The sequence below is a fragment of the Epinephelus lanceolatus genome, chromosome 10 (genome assembly GCF_041903045.1).
Source record: "Epinephelus lanceolatus isolate andai-2023 chromosome 10, ASM4190304v1, whole genome shotgun sequence".
Taxonomy (NCBI): Eukaryota; Metazoa; Chordata; class Actinopteri; order Perciformes; family Serranidae; genus Epinephelus; species Epinephelus lanceolatus.
The window spans coordinates 21852297-21875780 of NC_135743.1; the positions used below are offsets into that span (position 1 = coordinate 21852297).

A 23484-nucleotide genomic window follows, 5' to 3' on the forward strand; every position below is an offset into this window, starting at 1 on the left:
ATGTATTTTCTTCTTCAACTTGCCTGCTACAGTGTGCATGCAACTTCCTCTCACTTCCTCTATTTAATGCCTTTTGCTAATAGTGAAAGCTGCTGTACAGGGTGGGCCAAGTCTTTTTCTGTTTGCAGAACATACGCTAATGCAGTATTTAATGTGTCCTTTTAATAATTTAAGCTCTGAAAAACAGTGAAATATAAACGTTTCTGCAGTACTGCATTAAAAGTGCCTTCCTTATATACCAAAACAGAAAAGTAAAGACAAACCACGTGTAAACAGGAAACGTTACACAAAGATAAAAACATTTTTCTTCATTTCCCCTCCACAAGAGCAACAGCCACTATCTTCTCAGCGTCAGCTGCCATTTCATCAATGGCGCCGTTTAAGGCTTGTAGCATGGCAGCAAATGAGCGACTGGCAGAGCGGGCATGTCTGGGCATCGCCATCTCCACCAGCTTTGACGAAACCGTGGCCAAGTCCTTCTCTGCCGCCACCAGCCGCTTTTTCACTTCACCTTTACTGACCTCCACTGACAGGACACAAGTCCGCAGTCCTTTGAGCCTTGTGGGGTCCATGCCTCGCTGTCGGGCCAGCCGCTCGACTGATTCATCGTCCAGGCACAGTGATAATTGTGCTTTGGTTAGAATGCGCACTGCTACACTTGAGTCCACCATAGAGGCCACAAGGGGAACAGGAATAGCCGACACTCCACCAGATAGCGAGGCGGCAGCCCACACTAGTGCTTTGAATGCTTCTTTTTTCTGAGTGACCAGAGCGGAGGTAAGCGTCGGGAGAGCAAAGAGAAGGGCGTGGGCTCTGATCTCTGGAAGGTCTCTTCCCATGTCCTCCAACAGACCAGGGAAGTCAAACCTCTCCAGGGTGGAGGGTCTCACCAGGTAGACTTTCGGCAGTGTCACACCCTGTGATGTCAGCACGTCCACACTGGCTTTCCTCTTTTCTTCCAGGCTCTTTTCTGTGTCTTTTGCTGAAGCTAAGAGAATAAAGTACACGGTTTGCTGCTGCAGTGACCGAGCCTCCAGGAACACCTCCACACTGTTGGGTTGGGGCGTCTGTGTGAATGTCATGACGACAGCATTGTAGCGCGGGAACTTAAATTTATCCATGTATCCCTCGGGTTCAAATGGAGAGGTGGATGGGACGGGTGGCAGATCCCACAGCCGAAAGTCAGGATGTTTAGGGTTTGGGTAGCCTGCCACTTCCTCCGGAGCAACAGTGGACTGAGACGGCGCTGCTCCATCGTCCCCAGGACCGAGGCCTCGGAGGGAGTTTATAAAGGTGGCTTTTTCATCCCCACGGTCCCCTATCACAGCTAAGTTGATCCTGCTGATCAGGAGATCCTCAACTGCATCCTTGACATCTGATAACTTATTGAGTTCTATGGACTCTTTCAGGGTCTCAAGGAGGTTCAGGCTTTTCAAAACATCAGCCATGTCTGTGAACAGATGAAGATCACAATTATTTAATAAAGTGCAGACCAGGAAGACCACATGGATACTTAAAGATATCTGCAAACGTTAAAGCCAATCTACTTTATCATACCGGAGATGTACCAATAGATATGATGACATCTAACATCATTAATAAAAACTAAAAACACTGGCAGATTTTCAATAGTAACCATGTAACATAATCATCCTAAAAGAAATGTCAAAGCAAAATATATTTCTGGTGTCACAGTAAACCTGCTCATTTAGCAGTGCTGTATATCATGTTTACACTTAAACTAAAGGTTTGCATGGTACATTTAACCAATCAAATTTTGACTTTCTAGCAAGTTTCAGATCAAAACCATAAAGCACACACTCACCTACAAATCTAGAGAATCGGCCCTTTGGATGAAATATTTGTTCTTGTTTGTCAAATGTTGAATCTTCTGCAGCTCTAATGCACCAGCAGCGTCAGGTTGAACTATTTAAAGGTGTCTGTCCAGCTGGTGGAACATTCTAATCCTGTTAGCTCAGCCTTAATCCAAAATCACTTTAAGCACATTCATGCACACTGTGTGTTTATGTAAATCTATTTTATTTAATGCATAAGCATACACACATTTACAAGCACATAAAAAATATAATACAAAAACACATTTTTAAAATACAGCATCATTTATGTTACATTAACATTTATATTTAAAACATCTTACATTATTATCATTGCTATTATTACAGTGCAAATATTTACTAATTAGTACAACTGTTCATGTCCAGACAGGAGAGGAAGACCAAACAGTCATCAGTAGCTATTAAGTACCTAAAAATATACATTTTATTATCAATATAAACCGGAAAAGGAGCTATGAGGTGACCTGACTGCTGAACGGTTAAGGTGCATATTGCATTACCCCAACATCCATGATCTGACTCCAGCTGGGGACCTTTGTTACATGTCAAACCCCATCTCTCCACTTTTTCCTGTCCCTCTACACTTTTAACAGTCAAAAATAAATGCAAAAATGGCAACAAAAAATCTGACGGAGATAAATTAAACTTAAAGCCTTAACCAAGTATTTTTAATTTCCTAAATTTTACAACAAATTTTTAGACTGCATTCACAGCAAATCAGATTTTGCAGCAATAAGCTGCAGGGTTGTGGGCCGGTGTGGGAGTGTCACTTAAATGGCCCTTTTGTGTGTGGGTGGAGAGAAAACCACTCTCTCAGTCTAAGCAAGTGAGTATTTGTCTTAGTAAGTTTGTTTATGTTGGCTTGAAAGATCTAGAGACTTTTAATTATCATCAGTGTAGTATCAATACTGACATAAATGCATGCACACACAGTGTGTGCTCTCCTTTGTAGGACAGCAGGCTGCACATGAGCTGTTAATATGCTATATTTCTTTTACTCAATATAATATCTAATGATAGAAAGAGATTGTATTACTTGTTTCCATGGACTGTGGGAGTTTTTCCAGTCTCATCACCAGTGATCAGTGAATGCAGGATTGGCATTTGTGAATGCAGCCTAAGTGTGACAGATCTGGAAAAGGACAGATTACCTATTTTCAATTCAGGTTTAAAGACTTGAATTTCAGAATCTGGCCTACCACCTTGAAACACAAAAAACATAATCAGCAGTATGACAGTTTCATTTTCTTTTCATTTACTGTGAATTTTGGGTTTCCCTACATAGGCCTTACAGGGGCATTACCAATAAAAAGGAACTGAGTAATGTCAATAAAGTTGAAGGAGGCATGTATACTGTATGTGAGCCTCTTAAAAGCCAAGCCACAGATTTTTGCTTTCTTCCCTTTTATGAGGAACCAAGTATGCAAAACAACTGACACCTGGTTGGTGTTTCAGATGCTATTTTAGGCTCACATCCTCTCACACAGTGATTTCCCGTCTTTGTGACAGCAGAAGACAGTGCTGTAAATTTGGGTTTATATGTGTGTTCATATCAAATACAAAGTAATTTGAACTAAATTCTCAGATAACTTGAAGGACCCGTAATCCAGATCTATTAGCAGAAACAGAATATAATATTCTCAGCTGTGTTTTTTTAGTGTACGATCACCTGAAACTAAGAATCATGTGTTTTTATTACCTTAGAATGATCCCTTCATATCTGAAGGGTTAGCAATGTTTCACTGGCATTTTTCTACAGTAGCCCAGAATGGACAAACCTAGCACTGCCTGTAAAGAGGGCCTCTTGCGCCTCGCTTTCAATTCACAGTATTGCAGGGAAAAAGATCTATGAAACTACTGACAGGACATCTCAAACTGCAGACAAGGTTTTGTCTTTAATCCACAGGACAGATATTAAGCGTGATGGGGGAAGGAGAGGGGCACCCAGCAAGGGGCTGTAAGCCAGAGTCGAGGCTGCAGCCAGGACACAGCCTTTGTACATGGGGCACATGCTCTACCCACTGAGCCATCGGGCGCCCCAATACATCTATGGTTACCTGAAGGCCAACAAAAGTTCTTTAAATGGGGGTGAACTGAGGGTATTCAGCTGGTAGCAATCTCCAACCTCACTGCTAGATGTCGCTAAATCCTGAAAAATTGTCCTTGTATGTGATATAAGCTCTCTGGTCTTTAAAAATAATACTATATAGAGCACAATAATATGTTAAAATTGCTATATTCAGCAGTTAAAGCTGTAGCTGGTAACTTTTATCAGCTTTTTACCTTTTCTTAGTTCTATAGTCTTTAGAGTAGGTCTTGAATGTTGAGTTAGGTCACAAGAAGGTACAAATATCTTTATTACGTATGATTTGTACATGTAATATGTACTTTTGTTGTGGTAACAATGTAATTTGAATGACAGCTGCTCTTGTAGGTCCAAAAAATTACCTACAAATCTCTGTACTAATACAACTTTTTAAAAACTACTGCACAGTGGTCAATGCTGCTACTGTACAAAGCTGACTCACTTATGACTAGTACTACCTTATGACAGTTACACAATATCATTTGAGGGTTACCGCAGGCTCAATTTAGCTTTTGAAAACCACAAAATCAATGAATATGTTGCAGGAAAAAAAAAATCACACAACAGCAAGAAGTCATCTAATCAGAGCAAATTACAGAAGTAATCTTGATCTTCAAACACCTAAGCAGCACTATCAGATCTGACTTATTTATTTGTTTTCTTAACACTGGAATACAGTGCCACATCCTCACCTTCACCTTCACCTTCCTTCTCCTCTGGTTCACTATGTTTTTTCTCCTCATCCTCACCAGTCATTTCCTCCTCACCCTCTTCATCTTGATCCTGCTCTGATTCTTCTTTAATTTTCTTTAGTTCTTTAATTTCAGCATACTCTGTCTCAGTGGTCCCCTGTGTCTCTCCTGCCTCTTCTGGATCCTTCCTTTTAATCAGGGAGAAATCAATCTTAGAGTACTCCACTTCCGATTTCCCCGCCGCCACGGCTCCTCTTGCTTCATCTGCCACTTGGTCGATGGCCTGATAATCTTCCACTGCTTGACCAGCATCTACCTGTCAGGTCCACAAAATATGGTAAGTCATTCATCAGCTGCTACAGTGCAAAATAATTGGAAATCCTGATTGGCAATCCTCAGATGGCTCAACTTGAAGAAGCTACTGAAGCTTCTCCACCTACTGAAAACTCCTGCACTTCTCTTTATCAGGGTGTATTTTTCAATTTTGCCACAAGGTGTCACAAAAGTCAAATCCTACACATTCCAGCTTTACAAATGTATGATATGACTAGCTGTATAAATATAAATACCGGAGGATCCTCGTGACTTGACACCATCTCCAGAGTCTCGGCCAGATTTCCATATATCCTTTGTTTTTTTCTGAGGAGAGATGTTTATAAAAAGCACAAATATTAACAGACAAATACAACAAGTGACTTTTTATCTCACATAACAAACTATAAAGTACCATTGTAATAGTTTAACATGTTTTGGCCCACTTGCTCCAATAAATTAATATTTTCCATTACTTATGATCATTTTCAAAGCATGCACTGTTCTTTATAGCACCCTTTATGACTTACAAATTAACATTTTACATGAACAACACTTGGAATAATCAGATAAACAAATAAATATCAGCAAAAAAGTAAAAAATAACAAGACATGAATCAGAGCGTCAAAGTGTACCTGTGACATTTTCTTGCCAAACAGCAAATGATTGCAGATAGAAAGGCGCCAACCGAAAATGCAATGATAATTTCCCACCGTGTGATAATTCGTAACACTTTTATGACTTCACCTAGAAACAAGAGGAACAGCTTGTTATAAACAAAACAAAACTGAGGCCACTGTTGCTTCTTGAATGTCATAATACAGAGATTACAAAAAAAGAACATTTCAAGGTTGAGCTGTTACCTTCTTCTTTTTGTTTCTGTTCTGCATTGCTTATGATGAAGTTTTCTTTTGCTTCCCCATTTGTATTGCTACTGACACACTCAACAGAAGTGCTGTGGTCTTTTACAGTCAGGGTGGCAGTGCTGTTGACCGTGTGGTTTGACACGGTGATAAGGACTGAGTACTCAGTGTGGTTCTCCAACAGTGGCCATTTAATGGTGGGCAAAGGAAACCCTTCACTAATACACACACAAGTCAGGACCTCTGACTGATGAATGCATCCGGAGCTCTTCAGGATCTTTGGAGACACTGCAAACATCACAACATCGGATAAAGTTTACAGTGAGCTGATAGTAGAGTAGGCAGAATATGATAATTTTCCTGTAAAGAGGATCTACTTCAAAGTCTACTTACAAATCACAGTGACATTGGCATACATAGTCAGAGTTTTGTTCAGATGTGTTGCTGTGCAGATGTACTGTCCAGTATGTTCTGCTGTTACATTAGGGATGACAAGAGTGGCTGATCCAGTGCTGTTCTGCAGGTTAGTATCAGGTACACTGTTCAGGTTTTTCTTGGATGGGACTTTACTCCACATGACAAGAGACGGAGGGAAATTCTCAAAACTGCAGGTCAGATTCAGAACATCCCCCTCATTTACACTTGTCTTTCCAGTTATTTCACATTTCTTCACATCTATGAGACAAAAATGGACAAATTATTTTTATTTATTAGATAATGCAGTCTAAAATATTCGTAACATACGGCATTGATCTGAAGCTGACAACAAAAGCCTTACGTCTCATTCTCGCATATCTTTGCATAAGAATGTGCATCAACCAGAAGTCTGTTCATTTCTGATGTGTTTGAGAAACTCCTCCATATGTTTCTTTTTTCCTCAGTACAGAATCTGCCTGGAGTATACTAATAAAGTTGAACTTTTGCATAAGATTTCGGAGAGACCATATGCTCTCGATGTGTAGACAGTGATAATACATCAGGCTATCTACCTGCTAAAGAAGAGAGACTTTCACTGAAATGCTGCTGAACCTGTGGAAGGCCAACCAATGCTATTGTAGTAGCATGTGACCAATACAACTGTTTCCTGATGCAGGATGTGATATGGTTTCAGTCAGTAATGGTGTCAGGTTCCTGTCTGAACCATAGACAGTAAATGATGCATGCACAACAATGAGGGGTGTAATAATATGCATATTTGTATTGATACTTTCGGTTTGGTATGCATTACAAACTGAGCAATTAGTTAAACTAATCCTATTACATTGGGAAAACAAAATGTCCAGCGTTAATTGTGTGCTAACACATAATGCTCTCAGTGCTACTGCACTTAACAGGCAAGGTGCTGTCTGCCCCTCCCACCCCCAAACTAAAACATTCTACTCCAGTGAGACATGCTGGGAGGCACGCTACGCTAAGCTAGCTCATTGCATGATGGTTACTAACGCCATCCCCAGACCACAAGTAGAAGATCTTCCAATAACCTACAGGTCTGGCATTTGGAGTTACTTAGGTTTTGCTATGAATTATGGGAATGATGGCAAGAGGGTGGTGGATAAAAAAATCAACAGTATGCCACATCTGCTACACGACAGTAGGTTACATCAGTAGGAATACTTCAAACACATCAAGTCATTAATGCTGACACTACCCCAGTGTGTCAGTAGGTGGAAACACATGCTACAAGCTGATGCTATCCCCGCGGCTTTTAAGCAGCTGTTCCTAATGGATATGACAGAGCTAAAGAACTGCAGGGTTTGGTAACGTTGCATTTATTGCCATGAATACGAGATAACTACACTGAGCTGGGAGAGCTTCTCTAACATTCTGCAAAGTCAAAAGAATGTGAGAGTATGAAGAACATGTGCTACTCACTGGTCACGTCAGGAGTCGTCATTTTCTCTGTAGCCGTGTTGCCTTTCAGGCTGATGTTCAGAGTCACCGTCTCCTCTGTTGAGATGCTGTTTGCAAAGCTGACCTTACAGGTGACATTGGTGTCGTGGTGTCTGGCTGAAGCGTTAAAGGTCAAAGTTGAGCTGTGTCTCTGAGTGACAGCAGTCAGATTCTCAGTCTTGACATCAGTATTGTTTCCTGTGATGTGAGAGTCCTTCCCTCCTGCTCCTCTCCACATCCAGGTGATTTCAGGAACAGATCCAGAGCAGAGACCAGGAGCAGTGCAGGTCAGTGTGGTCTGCTGTCCCTCTGTCAGAGAAGGAATCATCACTGTGGGCTTCTGGGTCAGACCTAATGGGAGAGCAGTCCATGAGTGGTATCAGATTAACCAGAAGGTTATTATTCATTTCAAGTAGGACTTATATAGTACTCTACTCTGCTTAATATTTCAAAGGGGCAATAAGTAGAAGGTATGGCAGAAGTGGCTCAATCTATCAGTGTTGTCGCTGTCCCTACTTGCCACCCGCAGACGTCAGTAGAGGCCAAACATTACTTCAGTGCATTAAAGGTTTATGAAAACCAAATATGTTGGCGTCAGGGTTGAGTGCTGAACTCAGTACTTTTAAGGGTACCGACCAGATAACATTGGTATTACCAAGTACCGATTCATGTTAAATTCATCTCTGCCAAATGTCAGCATCTGAGTGAGACTGCCAGGCTCAGACAACAGTCAGAGGTGAGGCCTGGAAGCCAGTCATGGAGCTCTGAGGCTGGCAACGGAGCTCCATGGTCACTCCATTGGCCTCCAAGCAAGCCAAAAGTATTGCTGCAGCACCGATCTGCTGCAATAGTTTCGGTGTCTGGTCAATTTTCTTTTCTATATCATTTTAGTAAGAACCTCGGATCACTGCTAGATGAACAGACACACATACACACACAAGTAGATGTACAGAGACAAAATATTAGCTCTATGTGTGATTAGAATAGAGCAGAACTGTGTTTTAATCTCCTATGTCAGCCATGCAGCTTGTACACAAATCAAATTTTTGTTATTACAGAGAAAGTGAAGTACAAAAAAGCTATCTTGGGCCCCGATCACACAGGAAGCTTTTTGCAAAACGCAAAACGCAAAACGCGAGACGCACTGCCCTGCCGTTAATTTTTTTTAAAAATTGAATGCCACTGGCAAAAACAATGCTGCCTGCACCTTTTTGTTGTTGCCAGGCAAACACCTCCTTACCCTTACCTTCCCATGTACTTAATCTACTGTTTTTATTCATTTATTTCACAGTAATTAGTAGCTAGTTACTATAATGGTGAGAGGCTGTTGGTAAATAGTTCACTGGGCACAGGGAAACGGAGTTCGGTGTGGGAGCACGAGACCCTTAAAAAAGAGGATGGATCATTGGGCGCACCATCAGCTGGTCCAGGAGCTTCGCCTCCATGATGGCAGTTTCCAGGCATATTTTAGGATGACTCTGGGGCAGTTTGACAAACTGCTGTCTATCGTCAGGCCATAAAGCTCTGGGTATCCAGAAACCGCTACCACCAGTTTCTCCTCCATTATTTACCAACTGTGAACCTGTTGTCATGACCACCACAGAAGGTCCAGTTCTAATCATCTGACTGGACAATAGGAAAAAAGCAGAGATGATATGGGGCACTTTTCTGCTTTTTTCGACCGAGGAGTTCAGAGCTCTCCAGCAAAACGCCAGGTGCCTAGAGCGCAGAAACACAAGGCGCATAGCAACACAAAAACAGCAAGCAAAAAGCCTCATTCTCATTAAAAACAATTACAAAAACTCACCTCAAGATGGTAAAAATGCTTTCTGTGTCATCGCGGCACAGGTACCAGTACCAAATTCCAGGTAGCAGAAATGATACCAGTATCAATTCAAATGTGAACGGTACCCAACCCTAGCTGACATATGCTTTAGTTATGACAATAAACATATTCAGTAAGCAAACAGCATTTGCTGTGGCTCTTCTTACCTTTTACAGTGACATATGCTCCAGAAGATGCATATTTTTGCTCTGTTCCATTCAGGATACCATTAAGTCTGAAATGATATGATCCAGAGAGGGACTCACTAAGGTCATTGATGATGATGCTGCAGTTCTTCTGGCTCAGATCAGGCTCCAACAGTGACGCTCGTACTCTAGACCCAGTATGAGCATTAGGACTGGTGTTGTTCAAGTGGAGCACTATGTCAGAATCACTACAGTTCTGTTTAGAAGGATCACATTTGTGCCAGACTCTAAGTTCCAAAGGGATGTCAGGATCAGTGGTAAAATGACAAGGTATCACAACACAGAGTCCAGCCTCTGCTGTTAGTTCTGCATGACTAAGCATGACGCAGGGTCCATTTTGAGAGCATGTTGTTTGTTCTTGAGATGCATCTGTTAAAACAAAGAGGGAAAAACAAACAATTAGAAACACAGGATGTGTAGACAGTGATAATACATCAGGCTATCTACCTGCTAAAGAAGAGAGACTTTCACTGAAATGCTGCTGAACCTGTGGAAGGCCAACCAATGCTATTGTAGTAGCATGTGACCAATACAACTGTTTCCTGATGCAGGATGTGATATGGTTTCAGTCAGTAATGGTGTCAGGTTCCTGTCTGAACCATAGACAGTAAATGATGCATGCACAACAATGAGGGGTGTAATAATATGCATATTTGTATTGATACTTTCGGTTTGGTATGCATTACAAACTGAGCAATTAGTTAAACTAATCCTATTACATTGGGAAAACAAAATGTCCAGCGTTAATTGTGTGCTAACACATAATGCTCTCAGTGCTACTGCACTTAACAGGCAAGGTGCTGTCTGCCCCTCCCACCCCCAAACTAAAACATTCTACTCCAGTGAGACATGCTGGGAGGCACGCTACGCTAAGCTAGCTCATTGCATGATGGTTACTAACGCCATCCCCAGACCACAAGTAGAAGATCTTCCAATAACCTACAGGTCTGGCATTTGGAGTTACTTAGGTTTTGCTATGAATTATGGGAATGATGGCAAGAGGGTGGTGGATAAAAAAATCAACAGTATGCCACATCTGCTACACGACAGTAGGTTACATCGGTAGGAATACTTCAAACACATCAAGTCATTAATGCTGACACCACCCCAGTGTGTCAGTAGGTGGAAACACATGCTACAAGCTGATGTTATCCCCGTGGCTTTTAAGCAGCTGTTCCTAATGGATATGACAGAGCTAAAGAAATAACTGCAGGGTTTGGTAACGTTGCATTTATTGCCATGAATACGAGACGCCACTCTGTAGCAGGCTTTATGAACATGCTTAATGTAACTGAGCCCTGTTATAGTGTTCCATGAGGAGTCCATTTCAGCTAGACCATAATTTCTGCTTTGTACTACTTAACACAAGCCTAAATTATGATGTTAGTTTTAAAACATTAAAACATTTAAGAAGATGGGACACTCAGGTATCGCTTCATCATTATTTAAAATAAAAATAGATCATACTTTATGATGTTAGTTTTAATAAATTAAAAATGTAGAATCAAGGAAATTTCTGCGGCATATCTACTAGGTTTTTAAATATCTAATGGATTTATCTTTAGTAAATAAATAATTAATTTATTCAGAAGTCAGGTCTTGTGGGCCATTTGAGCTTCAACAAGCTGCTAAGCTAAATTTAAGCGACTAAAAACAGAATACATGTGACTGTGCAAGCAATTTTAAAGCGTGAAAGGAAAACATTTATAATAAACATTTATTAACTGTGGACATTTGATTTTGGTCTCATAACAAGATTGCAATAAAGCTACACACTATACCTTTGTTGGCATAGTTGCTTCCCACAGCGAAGAGCAGAGTCACCCAGACAAGAAGAAACATCCTAATTTGACGATTAAGTCACTCAGTCTCTCCCTCCACAAACACCTTCTTTCAAAGGCACGAACACCTTATGGAAAAAGTGCAAAAAACATACAGGAAGTCTGGTTGATCAAACTGGACCAGGAACACAGCTCCACAGCTGACAGCACAGATGTTAATACAGGATGTTGCATGTTCATCTATTCTGCACTGAGGATAATAAATTTGACTACAATATTCCCCAGGGCCTCATTTTACACCTCTCAGCAACAGCTCTGAACAAGAGATATCTGTGGTCTCTGTACTGTCCAGCTTTATTGTAGCGTAACTATTTAGTTCAATAGATTTCATATAGAAACATATAATAATATAGTATATGTGGTGTTTTACCTGTTTGACTCTCCTGCTCTCTTCTCAGCTGTGTGACTTCACTCTAAACTGACTCTCTCTCAGCATCTTTCTACCTCTTCCTTCTTTGAACAAAAAAAACAGCACCTAATGCAAAGGGTTGTTGCTTCTCTCATTAGACTACTAGAATGTTGTAATGCAGTTATAATCTCATACTGTAGTATCACATTATCCTTCATATATACTCATGGGAATTTGTACTTTCAAAATTGAATAATGAAAGGCAAACCATTTTTGTTTAGTTGTTTATTTATTTGTACCACTTTCACGACTCTGAACAGACATGAAACTTGTATGAAAGAGGAAGTTTACAGCGGATGCACAAACAAGAAGTAAAAAACTTTCTGGTCATCTTGGGAAACAACCAACTAGAAATAACTTTTCTTTGTGCAGATATTTATTACTCATACGTTTGATCAGTGAACATTTGTTGGTCCAATAGTTAATTTGATCCTTTTTCCACTGATGAATGCATTAAATACCTACAGAATATCTGTTTGCTGTCATTTTATTTTGAGCCTCTTGGAAAGCACTTCTGTATTTGTATCTCGTGCAACATCTGTAGGTACTATTCTCAGCAAAGTCACTGGCTATTATTTGATGAATTTCCTGATATGGCATTACTGTATTTTTAGTCTCTGATAACTTCCTGTTCTACCGCTGTGCTACTAAACTATAACTATCAATACCTTTAGCTACATATATGTACATATTAAACACTGAACCTGCTGAAGAGAGAATCATGAGGGTTGAGAATATACTTATACCTAATTTAATCCTACAATGTTTCCTGTGCAACAAACTCTCTGCTCACTCTTAGCTATGAGCATCATGTTGATTTCTGTTACACATTTCTAAAAAGGGAAGTTATGCAACTACTTGTTAGACAGAAACAAGAAGTACAGTTCTGCAGAGAACTGTTAAAGCTGATTTCTTTAATTCTTCTCTTTTCACATCAATAGTTGTGTGAATTTATGCAAATTTAAGTTTCCTTACCAAAGTGATACATACAGAATGACTCTCTGAAATAAAAATGAAAGAATAAATACTAAGTACAGCTCTTCTGTTACAGGGTTAATGTTTATTTCTGTGCAAAGCTGATCACCAGCCAAAAGATCAGAGCTGTGCTTAGGCAAACATAGGGGCACTGGAAATCCAGCAGAGCACTTGAGGTACAGACAAACTACCACTGAGAGGCACAGAAATGTGCACATACACAGACTGCGTTTGTACAGAGCTGTAATCTAAAGCACTTTACAATTTTTGTTACAAATGACCAAGAGCTGTCAGGGTTCAGTGTCCAGCCCTGCATTTAATAGACGACCTGGTCGCTCCACCTCCCGAGCCACAGATACACGTATTGTTGCTTTAAATAAAGGTTTAAAACAAAAGCGCAGCCCAGTCACAACAAGAAAATGTACATTTTTGCAAACTACAAATACGAGACATTTGCACGTGTCATACATGTCATGTCAAACTTTGTAAAGTGACGTAATGTATGAGCTGACGTCACTGAGGGGTTGAGGTGACGACGAATGGCGACTCACCTAGGTTATACCCATGACCAAGTGGTGCTTGTGCCTAAACCTAACCACATGTTAACCACAACTTTGTTTAAACTTAGTGGCTACATAGTGAATGTGCAAATGTCACATTTCAAGTGGTCTGCAGAAACATTCAGTGCCAACATTTTTTTTTGGTGACTGGGTTGAAAAGAGCTGCAGTGCCCCCTCTGTGGACACTAGCACCATAATGGCAACTTATTCATCAACCTAGAATGAACTAACATAAACTTATAGACAACATTTGAACAAAGACATTCTGTACAATATGAGCCCTGAGCCCTATGTCTTGATACTAATGACATGTTAGATTTTGGTTTATTCAAGCGCAATTTTAGCTGCATGTATTTCTTAAACAATAACATAAATAACATATTGTTTTAAAGCTTGACTACTGATAGTGAAAATAAATCATATGTTTGACACCAAAGATTTTCTCTACAAAAACAGCTTTTTACTTTTTTCCTTGCCTTATTTTTTGGTATTTATACGGTTCAGAATTGCTTATTTGAGGATCAGTCATGTGAAGCTGCAGTTGTGTGGATTAAATGTGTTCTGTACATGAAATAGATGTCACCTCATGTTGTGATTACCTATAATTTAATGGTAGTTTAATGAATGTAAAAGCACAGACTCTAGCATGTAGAGGTGTTGACATGTCTTTAGGCATCACATTAGAAAATATTATATTTGAAACCTACCCTGGAAATCAGTCTCTAACATCTCACTTGCTTTTTTTAATGTACATACATGTGGTCCTTTCTGTAAAAAGAAACCTACATTAGCATCACATCTAAACATTAATATCTGCACTATATCAACTCCCAGCTTGCACTTATGCCTGTGTTAAATGTGATACTCATCTCACTGTATTTATGTTATGCCACTCCTGTCTATATAAAATAATCTGTCATGTTTGTCTCATTTCTTCAATAAAATTATCATACTGAGACTCTACCAGGCTACACAGTCCTCACATCTCACCCATTTTTTCATTTACATTGGAGTACACTGCCACATCCTCACCTCCCTCCTCCACTGCAGACACACACTGTTCTGTCTCCTTTTCTTCCTCAGTCATCACTTCCTTTTCCTCATTGCCCTCCAACATTTCCCCTTCCTCTCCACCACTGTCTTGACTCTCCTCTGTAACTTTGTTCTTAATTTCAGCGTACTCTGTCTCTGTGGTCCCTTGTGTATCTTCTGCCCCCCTGGAACTCGTCCTATTTAACAAGGAGAAGTCAATGGCGGAGTATTCCACCTCTCTTGGTTCCACATTACTGTCAGGGGCTGAGGCTCCTCCTTCAGCTGCCTCTTGGTCATGGGCCCCACCATATTCCCCTGCGTGACCAGCATTGATCTGTCAGGTATAAATAAGAAACGATATATTATTTGCCAGCTGATAAAATTCACACAACTAAATGTGCACTGTGCATGAAATCTTTTCAGCTATCATTTAACACAAAACAACAGTAATTCAAAACTCTGCAGGGTTTCTTCACTTACTATGAATCACAAATACTTTACATTCACGACCAAAAGTTTCCAAGTCGCTGTATTATCTTTATTTTTAAATGTATTTTTTCCTGACGTTTGAGGCTGAAACTGGCTCCTACTCAATTATCCTATCCTAGCTGACATTTGACAAGAGGCAGGTTTACACCCTGGACAGGTTACCAGACTATCACAGGACTGTGTATAGCTAAGCAAGTATAAGACCTGATTTCCAAAAGGCAAAAAGTTAAAGATGTCACATTTCTTCCAACATGTTAAGCAGTATTACTTTTTTCATTGTAATCTTTTACACGTTCAACATAAAAAAAAAAGAAAAGGAAAAGGGCCTGACGCAAAAGTTAGAGCACCTTGCATGGTCAGTACTTATTATCGCCCCCTTTGGCAAGTACCACAGCTTCTAGACTTTTTTTGTAGCCAGCTAAGAGTCTTTCAAGTCTTGTTTGGGGGATTTCGACCCTGTCTTTACTGCAGAAGGCTTCTAGCTCTGTGAGATTCTTGGGCCTTCTTGCATTCACTGCTCCTTTGAGGTCTATCCACAGATGTTCAATGATGTTTAGGTTGGGGGACTGTGAGGGCCGTGGCCAAACCTTCAGCTTGTGCCTCTTGCCATTTTTTCAGTACATTACCAACTGAGGTGACAGACACCTAAAATGCTTTGCTATTTTCGTTCTGCTTTGTGAGCATCAATTATTTTAGTTTTCAGAATGCTAGGCAGGTGTTTAGATGAACCCAGGGCTGCTGATTGTTGGGACAAGGTTTTATGAGTCAGAATATTCAAAATTTGCATTACCTGGCCTTTCCTAACAATGACTGAGAAAGAGCCATATTCCTAACATGCTAATTAAGGTCTTAGACCCTGTTAGAAGTTGTCTGAGAGCTCAAATGTCCTGGGGTGCCCAAACTTTGACAAGGTACTAATGTCCTTTTTTTCCACTCTTAAACTGTACAAAACAAAAATAACTAATAAATAGCATATTTCATCTTTAACTTTTTGCCTTTTGGAAATCAGTAAAGGAGAAATAACAGCAGAAATCAGTTTATCTTGAACTATTCACAGTAAAAGAAGTTTTGACCAGGGGTACTTTAACTTCTGTTTGCCAGTGTATGCTTTTATTTTATATAGTTGAGATTGCTGTTGGGTGATGATGCCATGCAGTCCTCTTCAATTGGTCTATACTTACAACTGCACAATAGTGCAAAAGTAAGAAAACTCTGACAGTTTAAAGCTACAGTTGGTAACTTTTATGAAAATAACTTTGTGTCCTATTTGCTGAAACTGTCACTATATTCTAAAAGAAGTACATGGACAGATAATCTGTAAAATAAATAAAAAATAAAAATCATGTCCCTTTACCTCTTCCTCCTGCCTCTTATGGTATACCTAGAATCAGACTGTGGGGCAGCAGCATCAACCAATCAGTGCAGAAGCTTTAAAATGAGAAGCTGGTTCCAGCTGGTGGGCGGTGCTCTGCACTCTAGTCAAGTGTATCCAACATGGTGGCCAGGGTCACAAATGTTCTCATTTGACAGCTAAACAGTACAGTAAAACATCTTTCTGAAAACATTTGAGGTGAGAAATGAGGCAATGCAGTGACAAAATACTGATTAATATTTGATCAGTGCTGAATAGTTTGGTTGCAGTTCATGAGCAGTGATTGACATGATTGACAGCTGCATTAGAGACTCCTCGGCTCTGATTGGTTGTTTTCATTCACATGTGGTAAGGCCATTAGAAATGCAACAAGGCAATAGAACAGGCAGATGAATATGATTGTTTTCACAGATTATTGGTGTCATTTAGTGCTGTGTAAATATAGTAAGTTGCAGCAAATATGAAAAGTGTTTTTGAAATAAAAGTTACCAACTGTGGCTTCAGGTTTCTGCAAGTTGATATTCATACTGAAATTTTTCATACTATGATTTTCATACATAGTGAAATAAAAGAAAAGCAATGGTACTGCATGTTTCATCACAAGATTAATATTTCAGCAAGTACAAAAAAACATTTAACTATTATATGCAATAATAACCAGCTGTGTTAATTTAAATACCAGTGGAACTGCTTGAATAGTCATCATCTCCAGAGTCTCAGCTGAGTTCTTCTGTTTATTTCTGGGGAGAACATTTAATAACATGGGAACACATGTTAATGAGTAACAACTGATGAGCAGGGATTATTGAATCAAAGTCACATTAAAAAACGTCTCAAAAGGACCACACTTGTGATTGATTGATTAACCTAACATTATTATAACCTTTGTTTAATCAGGTCATCGTGGCTGCTAACCATTGTCTTTTGATTGTTTCCAATTGTTTTCTTTCTATTTACCAGGTAACAATTATTTTATTATTAATTGCTTAAGTAACTGCTTAATTATAAGACAGGTCATTTTAGCGGCACAATAGCCAATCAGTGTTGTTTCACAGCAAAAATGTTTGGTTCAAACACCAGCAAACTGTTAGCAAACATAGTCATGGAGGCGTGTGGATTTGTCGAATTGAAAACTCTGAATTATCCCTGAGTAAATTTGTGTAAATGTCCCTATAATACAGACCATCTGTCCAGTGTACCCAACCTTTCACCCACCACCTGCTAGGAAATGCTACAGACCCTAAGTCCTAAACCTGAGCAGCAAAAGCAATCTAGAAAAGGGGTTCTCAACTGGTGGGTCATGGTCCAAAATGGGCATTATGAACACTTTATTTTCTACGTACAGTGAATTTCCAGCACAAGCTTTTATTTCTAAGTGCCATTTCCTGGTGTATAGAGAGTAAATAGTAGACAGATACTAGTAGACAGCAAACTAGCTTGACGACATGGCAAAATGCAAGTAAGGCACCGATTATATTAAACTGTGTGGACCTTGAACTAATGACTAAGGAGAAATCTGGACCCCGTGGCTGGACCAGTTGGGAACCACTGGTGTAGAAGATGGATGGACGATGTAAGGAGACAATGCTCCATTAAAATGCATTTACAATTTCAGATCGATTTATGAAATCAGCATTGCATTACCACACAATGTAATGTTCACTGTGATAGACAATCAAATTCAAGCAAGTTTCAAGTCTTTACATTTAGATTCATACTCTTACATTTATCTATATCTGTATATCAGTGGAACACATTAAATAATGCTAGTGGTATTTCTTGGAAAATGGTTGGCATTATGCAAAGGTATTTACGATTTACTGTACAATGTATAAAACACTGGTGTGGTCCTTTATATTGATCATTATACACAAAGAATGCTTTTAAAATCTTTTCTAAAAAAGATGAACAGTAAAGTGAAAATAAATGAAAGTTTACCTGTCACATTTTCTGGCCAAACAGCAGATGGTTGCTGAGAGAAGTATCCCAATCAAAAATGCAATGATGACTTGAGGCATTTTAAAAGCCATTAAAAAAATCTTGAGTAGATCTGAAATGGAGATGAACAAATTGTCCAAAGATGAATAGTCGTGATCACTGCTGACTCTTGTTGAACACATTTTTAAAAAAATAGGTAATGAAAATGTCAGTGGTCTAGAGCGGAGGATGTACACACTGTATTAGTTGTCAACACTTACCCTCCTGGTTTAACACAACTGTTTTGATTGTGAGGTTCGTAGCGTCATTGTTGCTGACACACTTGACAGTGGTGTCGTTGTGATGTTTAACAAATACGGTAATGCTGATGTTCACCGTGTGATTTGACACATTGGTTGTCAGAGAGTATTCAGTGAGAGTCTCCAACAGCGGCCATTCAGCGGTGGGTAAAGGAAACCCCTCACTGATACACACATGGGTCAGGACCTCCAACCGAACCACACATGCAGAGCTACTTAAGATCGTTGGAAGAACTGCAAACACAAAAGAAGAATCTCATTAATAGATGATGAGAAGATGATATAAATATCTTTAAAAAGGAGACTAGTAAAGTCTGCTTACATATCACATTCACTTCAGAATCTGTAGTCAGACTGGTCTGGTGTTGGGCTGTACAGATGTACAGTCCAGAATATTCTGCTGTCACATTAATGATGACAAGGGCGGCTGTTCCAGTGTTGTTCTGCGGGGCAATTGTAGTTTCTTTTTGCAGGGTTTTGTTGGAGCCGTGTTTAGTCCAGGTGAGTGCCGATGGATGAGAACTTTTAATACTGCAGGTCAGATTTAGAGCACCACCCTCTTCAACAGTTGTATTTCCAGTACTCGCAGGGGTTGTTACAGCTTGAAGACAAATTGTACATGAATTATTGGAATCTGTCTGACGGACAGTTCCTTATTATTCTACATATAAGGGCCCAGTCTGAGGCCAAATGCCACCTGGAGGCCTTAAAAATGCATCAGTAAGCATTCAAACCCTTTTTATAAAAGGATTATGTACCTTAGAGCCCAATGTAAGAACAAAATCTCTATCGGTAACTGAAATGAACTGCCATTTGACTTGAGAAGGCCCTCTGGTAATCAAGATATCCGACAATGAAAAACACAACAATAGTAATATTTATAAAATGTCCTCACATAAAGTTACGTCATCTTTTGTCATCAGTGTGTTGTTCAGATGTGTTGCTGCACAGATGTACGGTCCAGAATGTTCTGCTGACATATTATTGATAATAAGAGAGGCCGGTGTCGTGTCTTTGCATTTCATTTTTATTTATTTCATGCAAGCTTCTATTGGAAGCTATTTAGTCCATATAATAGAAGGCACAGGTTAACTATCAACACTGCAGGTTAGATTCAGAGCATCAACATCTGAGATTTGAATTACTGCCTTTTGGTTGTATGCCTTTGTGAACCAGTTAAGTAGCTGACTGTTACAGTTTACATTCATTTCTATCCACATTCGTGTAGCCACAACAACTGGCAATGCTTCAAATATGGATGTTGCTGTCAAGAAGCTGCAAATTCTGAAACATAGATGCTTTACACACAGTGACCAAATGTCTCCTCTTCTGTTCCTGAGTTATGACGGTGAATAATGGCCAAGAAAAAAAAAGCTTTTTGCAGAACATTATGATGTCACAGTGAAGTTGACCTTTGACCTATTTTCAAGGTCATCTTGGGATATCGTGTTTACAAGAATGAGACAGACAAGGTCACAGTGACCTTGAACTTCTACCACCAAAATCTAATCAGTTCATCCTTGTGACGAAGTGAATGAATAATATTCACCTCATAAGAGGTGAATATACTGATGTTGTTTCCTTGGTATTTTGTGTTGTAGTATTCTCTATCATGAGACTGTGTCAGGAAAGGTTGTGACTCCCCCTGCTGGATGTTCTTGTTGTGCTGCCTGCAGGCACCAATAATTATCCCCACCTGTGTGTACTGTTTGTGAAATTGCCTGTGTCTGTATCACACGTCTGTGTGACAATATTAAAAAGTCAGATTGGTGTGCTGTCCAAGTCTTTTATTATTATTTTATAAATCAAGGATACAGGACCTAGTCTTCAAGGTCTCACTGTGAGCTGAGCTGTTTTGTTCTTATTTTCTCAATAAAGTGAGAGAAATTTCATAATGAATGCAATTTATGAAAGTCCTAAACCAGTCTGGGCTTCAGACCTTCATCCAGACACAAGATATTTAAGAGGGAGCTTAAAACAACCAATTTTAAAAAAGCTGTTCACGCTGTACTCAGTTAAAAATCTCAGGACGAGCTAAACATTTTTTCCAAGATAGGACCCAAGAGTTTCACCTCAAGTTATGAAACTTTATATATTCACAGTCCAGTTTTATGGTAACTACACTGAGCTGGGAGAGCTTCTCTAACATTCTGCAAAGTCAAAAAATGTGAGAGTATGAAGAACAGTATGTGCTACTCACTGGTCATGTCAGGAGTCGTCATTTTCTCTATAGCCGTGTTGCCTTTCAAGTTGACATTCAGAGTCACCGTCTCCTCTGTTGAGATGCTGTTTGCAAAGCTGACCTTACAGGTGACATTGGTGCTGTGGTGTTTGGCTGAAGAGTTAAAGGTCAAAGTTGAGCTGTGTCCCTGAGTGACAGCAGTCAGATTCTCAGTCTTGAAAGCAGTGATGTTTCCTGTGATGTGAGAGTCCGTCTCTCCTGCTCCTCTCCATGTCCAGGTGATTTCAGGAACAGATCCAGAGCAGAGACCAGGAGCAGTGCAGGTCAGTGTGGTCTGCTGTCCCTCTGTCAGAGGAGGAATCATCACTGTGGGCCTCTGGGTCAGACCTAATGGGAGAACAGTCCATGAGTGGAATCAGGTGAGCAGCTTGAGGGTTATCATTCATCTAAGCTGGAGCTAAAATTTTCAGATACTTCGTTATTCATTTTAATGGAGCAAAGAGGAGAAATAAACAGGAACTGCTGCAGTTCCTACTGCCTGCCCATAGAGGTCGACAAATGTTAAACATTATTTTATGCTCCATTAGGACTCTAAATACACCAAATATTTTGGTGCCGTTTATAGACACTACAGTTATCATCTTCACTGTATATATCTGTTGTAGCTGTTTGTACCTTTAACAGAGACTTTTGCTCTTGCAGAGAATGTAAATCCATCTTCCCGCCCATCCAGGAAACCATTTACTCTCAGTTGATATGATCCAGAGTCAGACTCCGTGAGGTCATTGATGATGATGCTGCAGTTCCCCTGATTCACATCAGGCTCCAACAGTGACACTCGTCCTTTGAACCCAGACTGAACTTTGTTAGTATTGTTAATGTTGAATATAATGTCTGAATCACCACATTTTGGTTCAGATGGTTCACATTTGTACCAAACTATATGTTGGGGTATAAAGCCAGGATCAGTGGTGAAAGAGCACGGTATCACAACACAGAGTCTGGCCTCTGCTGTTACTTTTCCTTTACTAAGAGTGATAGAGTAGGATCCTTGTTGGCAATTTTCTTTTCCTCCTGGAAAGGAACCTGTTAATATGGAGGAAAAAAAAGGTTTTTTTAAAAAAGAGATCACTGATAAAGAAGTGAAAGGTGTCCGCATTTTTCTTTAGCATCATTAGTTTATACTTGCTGATATGTGAGGCTGATATTAAACATTGTCCCATCTAATCATGTTATCAAATTTCAGTGATTTTAAACACAAAACCTATATTTAGAAAAACAATATCTAATTTTTGTTTACTTCTTTCCCTATATTTAGCAAGTGAATTCTTAATTTACATTTAAGGTATTCCCAGTAATGAACAGATGTTGTGATAGTTTTAACAAGCTCCAGTCTCACTAATAATGCAAAGTACTTGTATGTGGAGCTTGAAAGGGCAGCATTTCAAAGGCCATTTAAATGTTAAATCACTAACGTTTTAAGATCTTATCAACAGCTTTAAAAGAGAAATACTGGTATCACTACAAGACTCAGTAGAGTTTAACAAGATTATAATAAAGACGCATACCTGTGCCAGCACTGCGGCATCTCACAGAGAAGAGCAAAGTTGCCCAAATGAGAACAAACATCCTGATTTGATGATTAAGTCACTCAGTCTCTCCCTCCACAGGAAAAACACCTTCTTTCAAAGGCACGAACACCTTATGGAAAAAGTGCAAAAAACATACAGGAAGTCTGGTTGATCAAACTGGACCAGAAACACAGATCCACAGCTGACAGCACAGATGTTAATACAGGATGTTGCATGTTCATCTATTCTGCACTGAGGATAATAAATTTGACAACAATATTCCCCAGGGCCTCATTTTACACCTCTCAGCAACAGCTCTGAACAAGAGATATCTGTGGTCTCTGCATTGTCCAGCTTTATTGTAGCGTAACTATTTAGTTCAATAGATTTTATATAGAAACATTTAAAAATATAGTATATTTGCTGTTTTAACTGTTTGAGTTGCTCTCCTGCTTTCAGAAGCACAAACATTTTAAACATTAAAATATTTCAACTGATGAAACTGGACCAGAAACAACTCTGCAGTTGATGGCACAGATTTAAATACTGTATGTTGCACGTTCTTTTAAGTAGTCATGCTGATAAATGTGGCCAGCATGTTTTTCAGGGTTGTGAGTTCCTCGAAATTTCCCAGCACTTTTTGACACATTACAGGAAGCTGCAAAATAAATAATCTTAAGTAACCTTTTATCTAAAACCACCTTAAACCCAGACTTTCCCAATAAAATGCACACCTTGGTTTACAAGTAAAGCAAGCAATTCTTAAAAGCATTTTATGACATTAGTTAGTGAAGAAAAATATATTTTAGAGATGAAAAGTTGTGGTTACCTGTTTTTGTCTTGCTCTTCTGCCCTCTTCTCTCCACAGCGAGCTCTGCTCTGAACTGACTCTTCCTCCTTTCTTTATACTGCTCTCTGCACAACAAGGATGGTTCTCTACACACACACACACACATACACACACACACACACTGACACACCTTGAGAAAAAATCTCTAAAATATCAAGGTGATATATTAAATATGCACATACGATGATGTGCAACTTAAACAATGAATGAAATGGAACAAGTCCTTTATTTAATA

The 23484-nt window shown here is 39.5% G+C and overlaps 3 protein-coding genes across 6 annotated transcripts; all 3 read right to left on the bottom strand.

The window, feature by feature from the left end:
• Window positions 1–186: 186 nt before the first annotated feature.
• Window positions 187–1448, bottom strand: irgq2 (immunity-related GTPase family, q2). Its single transcript, XM_033640943.2, has one exon. The coding sequence runs from the start codon at window positions 1446–1448 to the stop codon at window positions 309–311; it is 1140 nt and encodes a 379-aa protein (XP_033496834.1). The 3' UTR covers window positions 187–308.
• A 577-nt stretch (window positions 1449–2025) lies between these two features.
• LOC117266019 (sialic acid-binding Ig-like lectin 5) lies at window positions 2026–14687 on the bottom strand. Of its 2 annotated transcripts, none has more exons than XM_078171755.1 (9): window positions 14549–14687; window positions 11513–11640; window positions 9693–10100; window positions 7683–8051; window positions 6204–6485; window positions 5811–6098; window positions 5583–5694; window positions 5204–5273; window positions 2026–4950 (listed from the first exon to the last, which is right to left on the bottom strand). In XM_078171755.1, exons 2-9 carry the CDS (start codon window positions 11571–11573, stop codon window positions 4588–4590), a joined length of 1953 nt encoding a protein of 650 aa, XP_078027881.1. In that variant the 5' UTR covers window positions 11574–11640; window positions 14549–14687; the 3' UTR covers window positions 2026–4587. The 2 variants fall into 2 exon arrangements, with proteins under 2 accessions (XP_078027881.1, XP_033496827.1); XM_033640936.2 differs by lacking the exon at window positions 14549–14687 and adding an exon at window positions 11943–12086.
• On the bottom strand, window positions 12192–23363 carry LOC117266020 (sialic acid-binding Ig-like lectin 14). Of its 3 annotated transcripts, XR_013492211.1 has the most exons (9): window positions 23229–23363; window positions 21504–21914; window positions 20847–21215; window positions 18969–19247; window positions 18608–18880; window positions 18348–18459; window positions 17089–17149; window positions 16392–16567; window positions 14755–14882 (listed from the first exon to the last, which is right to left on the bottom strand). XR_013492211.1 is itself a non-coding variant. In XM_078171753.1 (8 exons), exons 1-8 carry the CDS (start codon window positions 23353–23355, stop codon window positions 14496–14498), a joined length of 2019 nt encoding a protein of 672 aa, XP_078027879.1. In that variant the 5' UTR covers window positions 23356–23363; the 3' UTR covers window positions 12192–14495. The 3 variants fall into 3 exon arrangements, 2 of the variants coding, with proteins under 2 accessions (XP_078027879.1, XP_078027880.1); XM_078171753.1 differs by lacking the exon at window positions 16392–16567 and having other exon boundaries at window positions 12192–14882; XM_078171754.1 differs by lacking the exons at window positions 14755–14882; window positions 16392–16567 and adding an exon at window positions 14891–16220.
• Between the last annotated feature and the right edge of the window lie 121 nt (window positions 23364–23484).

Bases quoted from the DNA above. Each gene is read 5' to 3' on its own strand.
- irgq2 (XM_033640943.2), bottom strand. From the start codon at position 1,448: ATGGCTGATGTTTTGAAAAGCCTGAACCTCCTTGAGACCCTGAAAGAG.
- LOC117266019 (XM_078171755.1), bottom strand. From the start codon at position 11,573: ATGTTTCTTCTTGTCTGGGTGACTCTGCTCTTCGCTGTGGGAAGCAAC. The intron at 8,052-9,692 runs GTAAGAAGAGCC...CTCTCCCATTAG, and splicing joins AGCATATGTCACTGTAAAAG to GTCTGACCCAGAAGCCCACA. The intron at 4,951-5,203 runs GTATTTATATTT...TGGACCTGACAG, and splicing joins CAAGTCACGAGGATCCTCCG to GTAGATGCTGGTCAAGCAGT.
- LOC117266020 (XM_078171753.1), bottom strand. From the start codon at position 23,355: ATGTGTGTGTGTGTGTGTAGAGAACCATCCTTGTTGTGCAGAGAGCAG. The intron at 21,216-21,503 runs GTACAAACAGCT...TTCTCCCATTAG, and splicing joins AGCAAAAGTCTCTGTTAAAG to GTCTGACCCAGAGGCCCACA. The intron at 18,881-18,968 runs GTAAGCAGACTT...TTGTGTTTGCAG, and splicing joins TTCTGAAGTGAATGTGATAT to TTCTTCCAACGATCTTAAGT.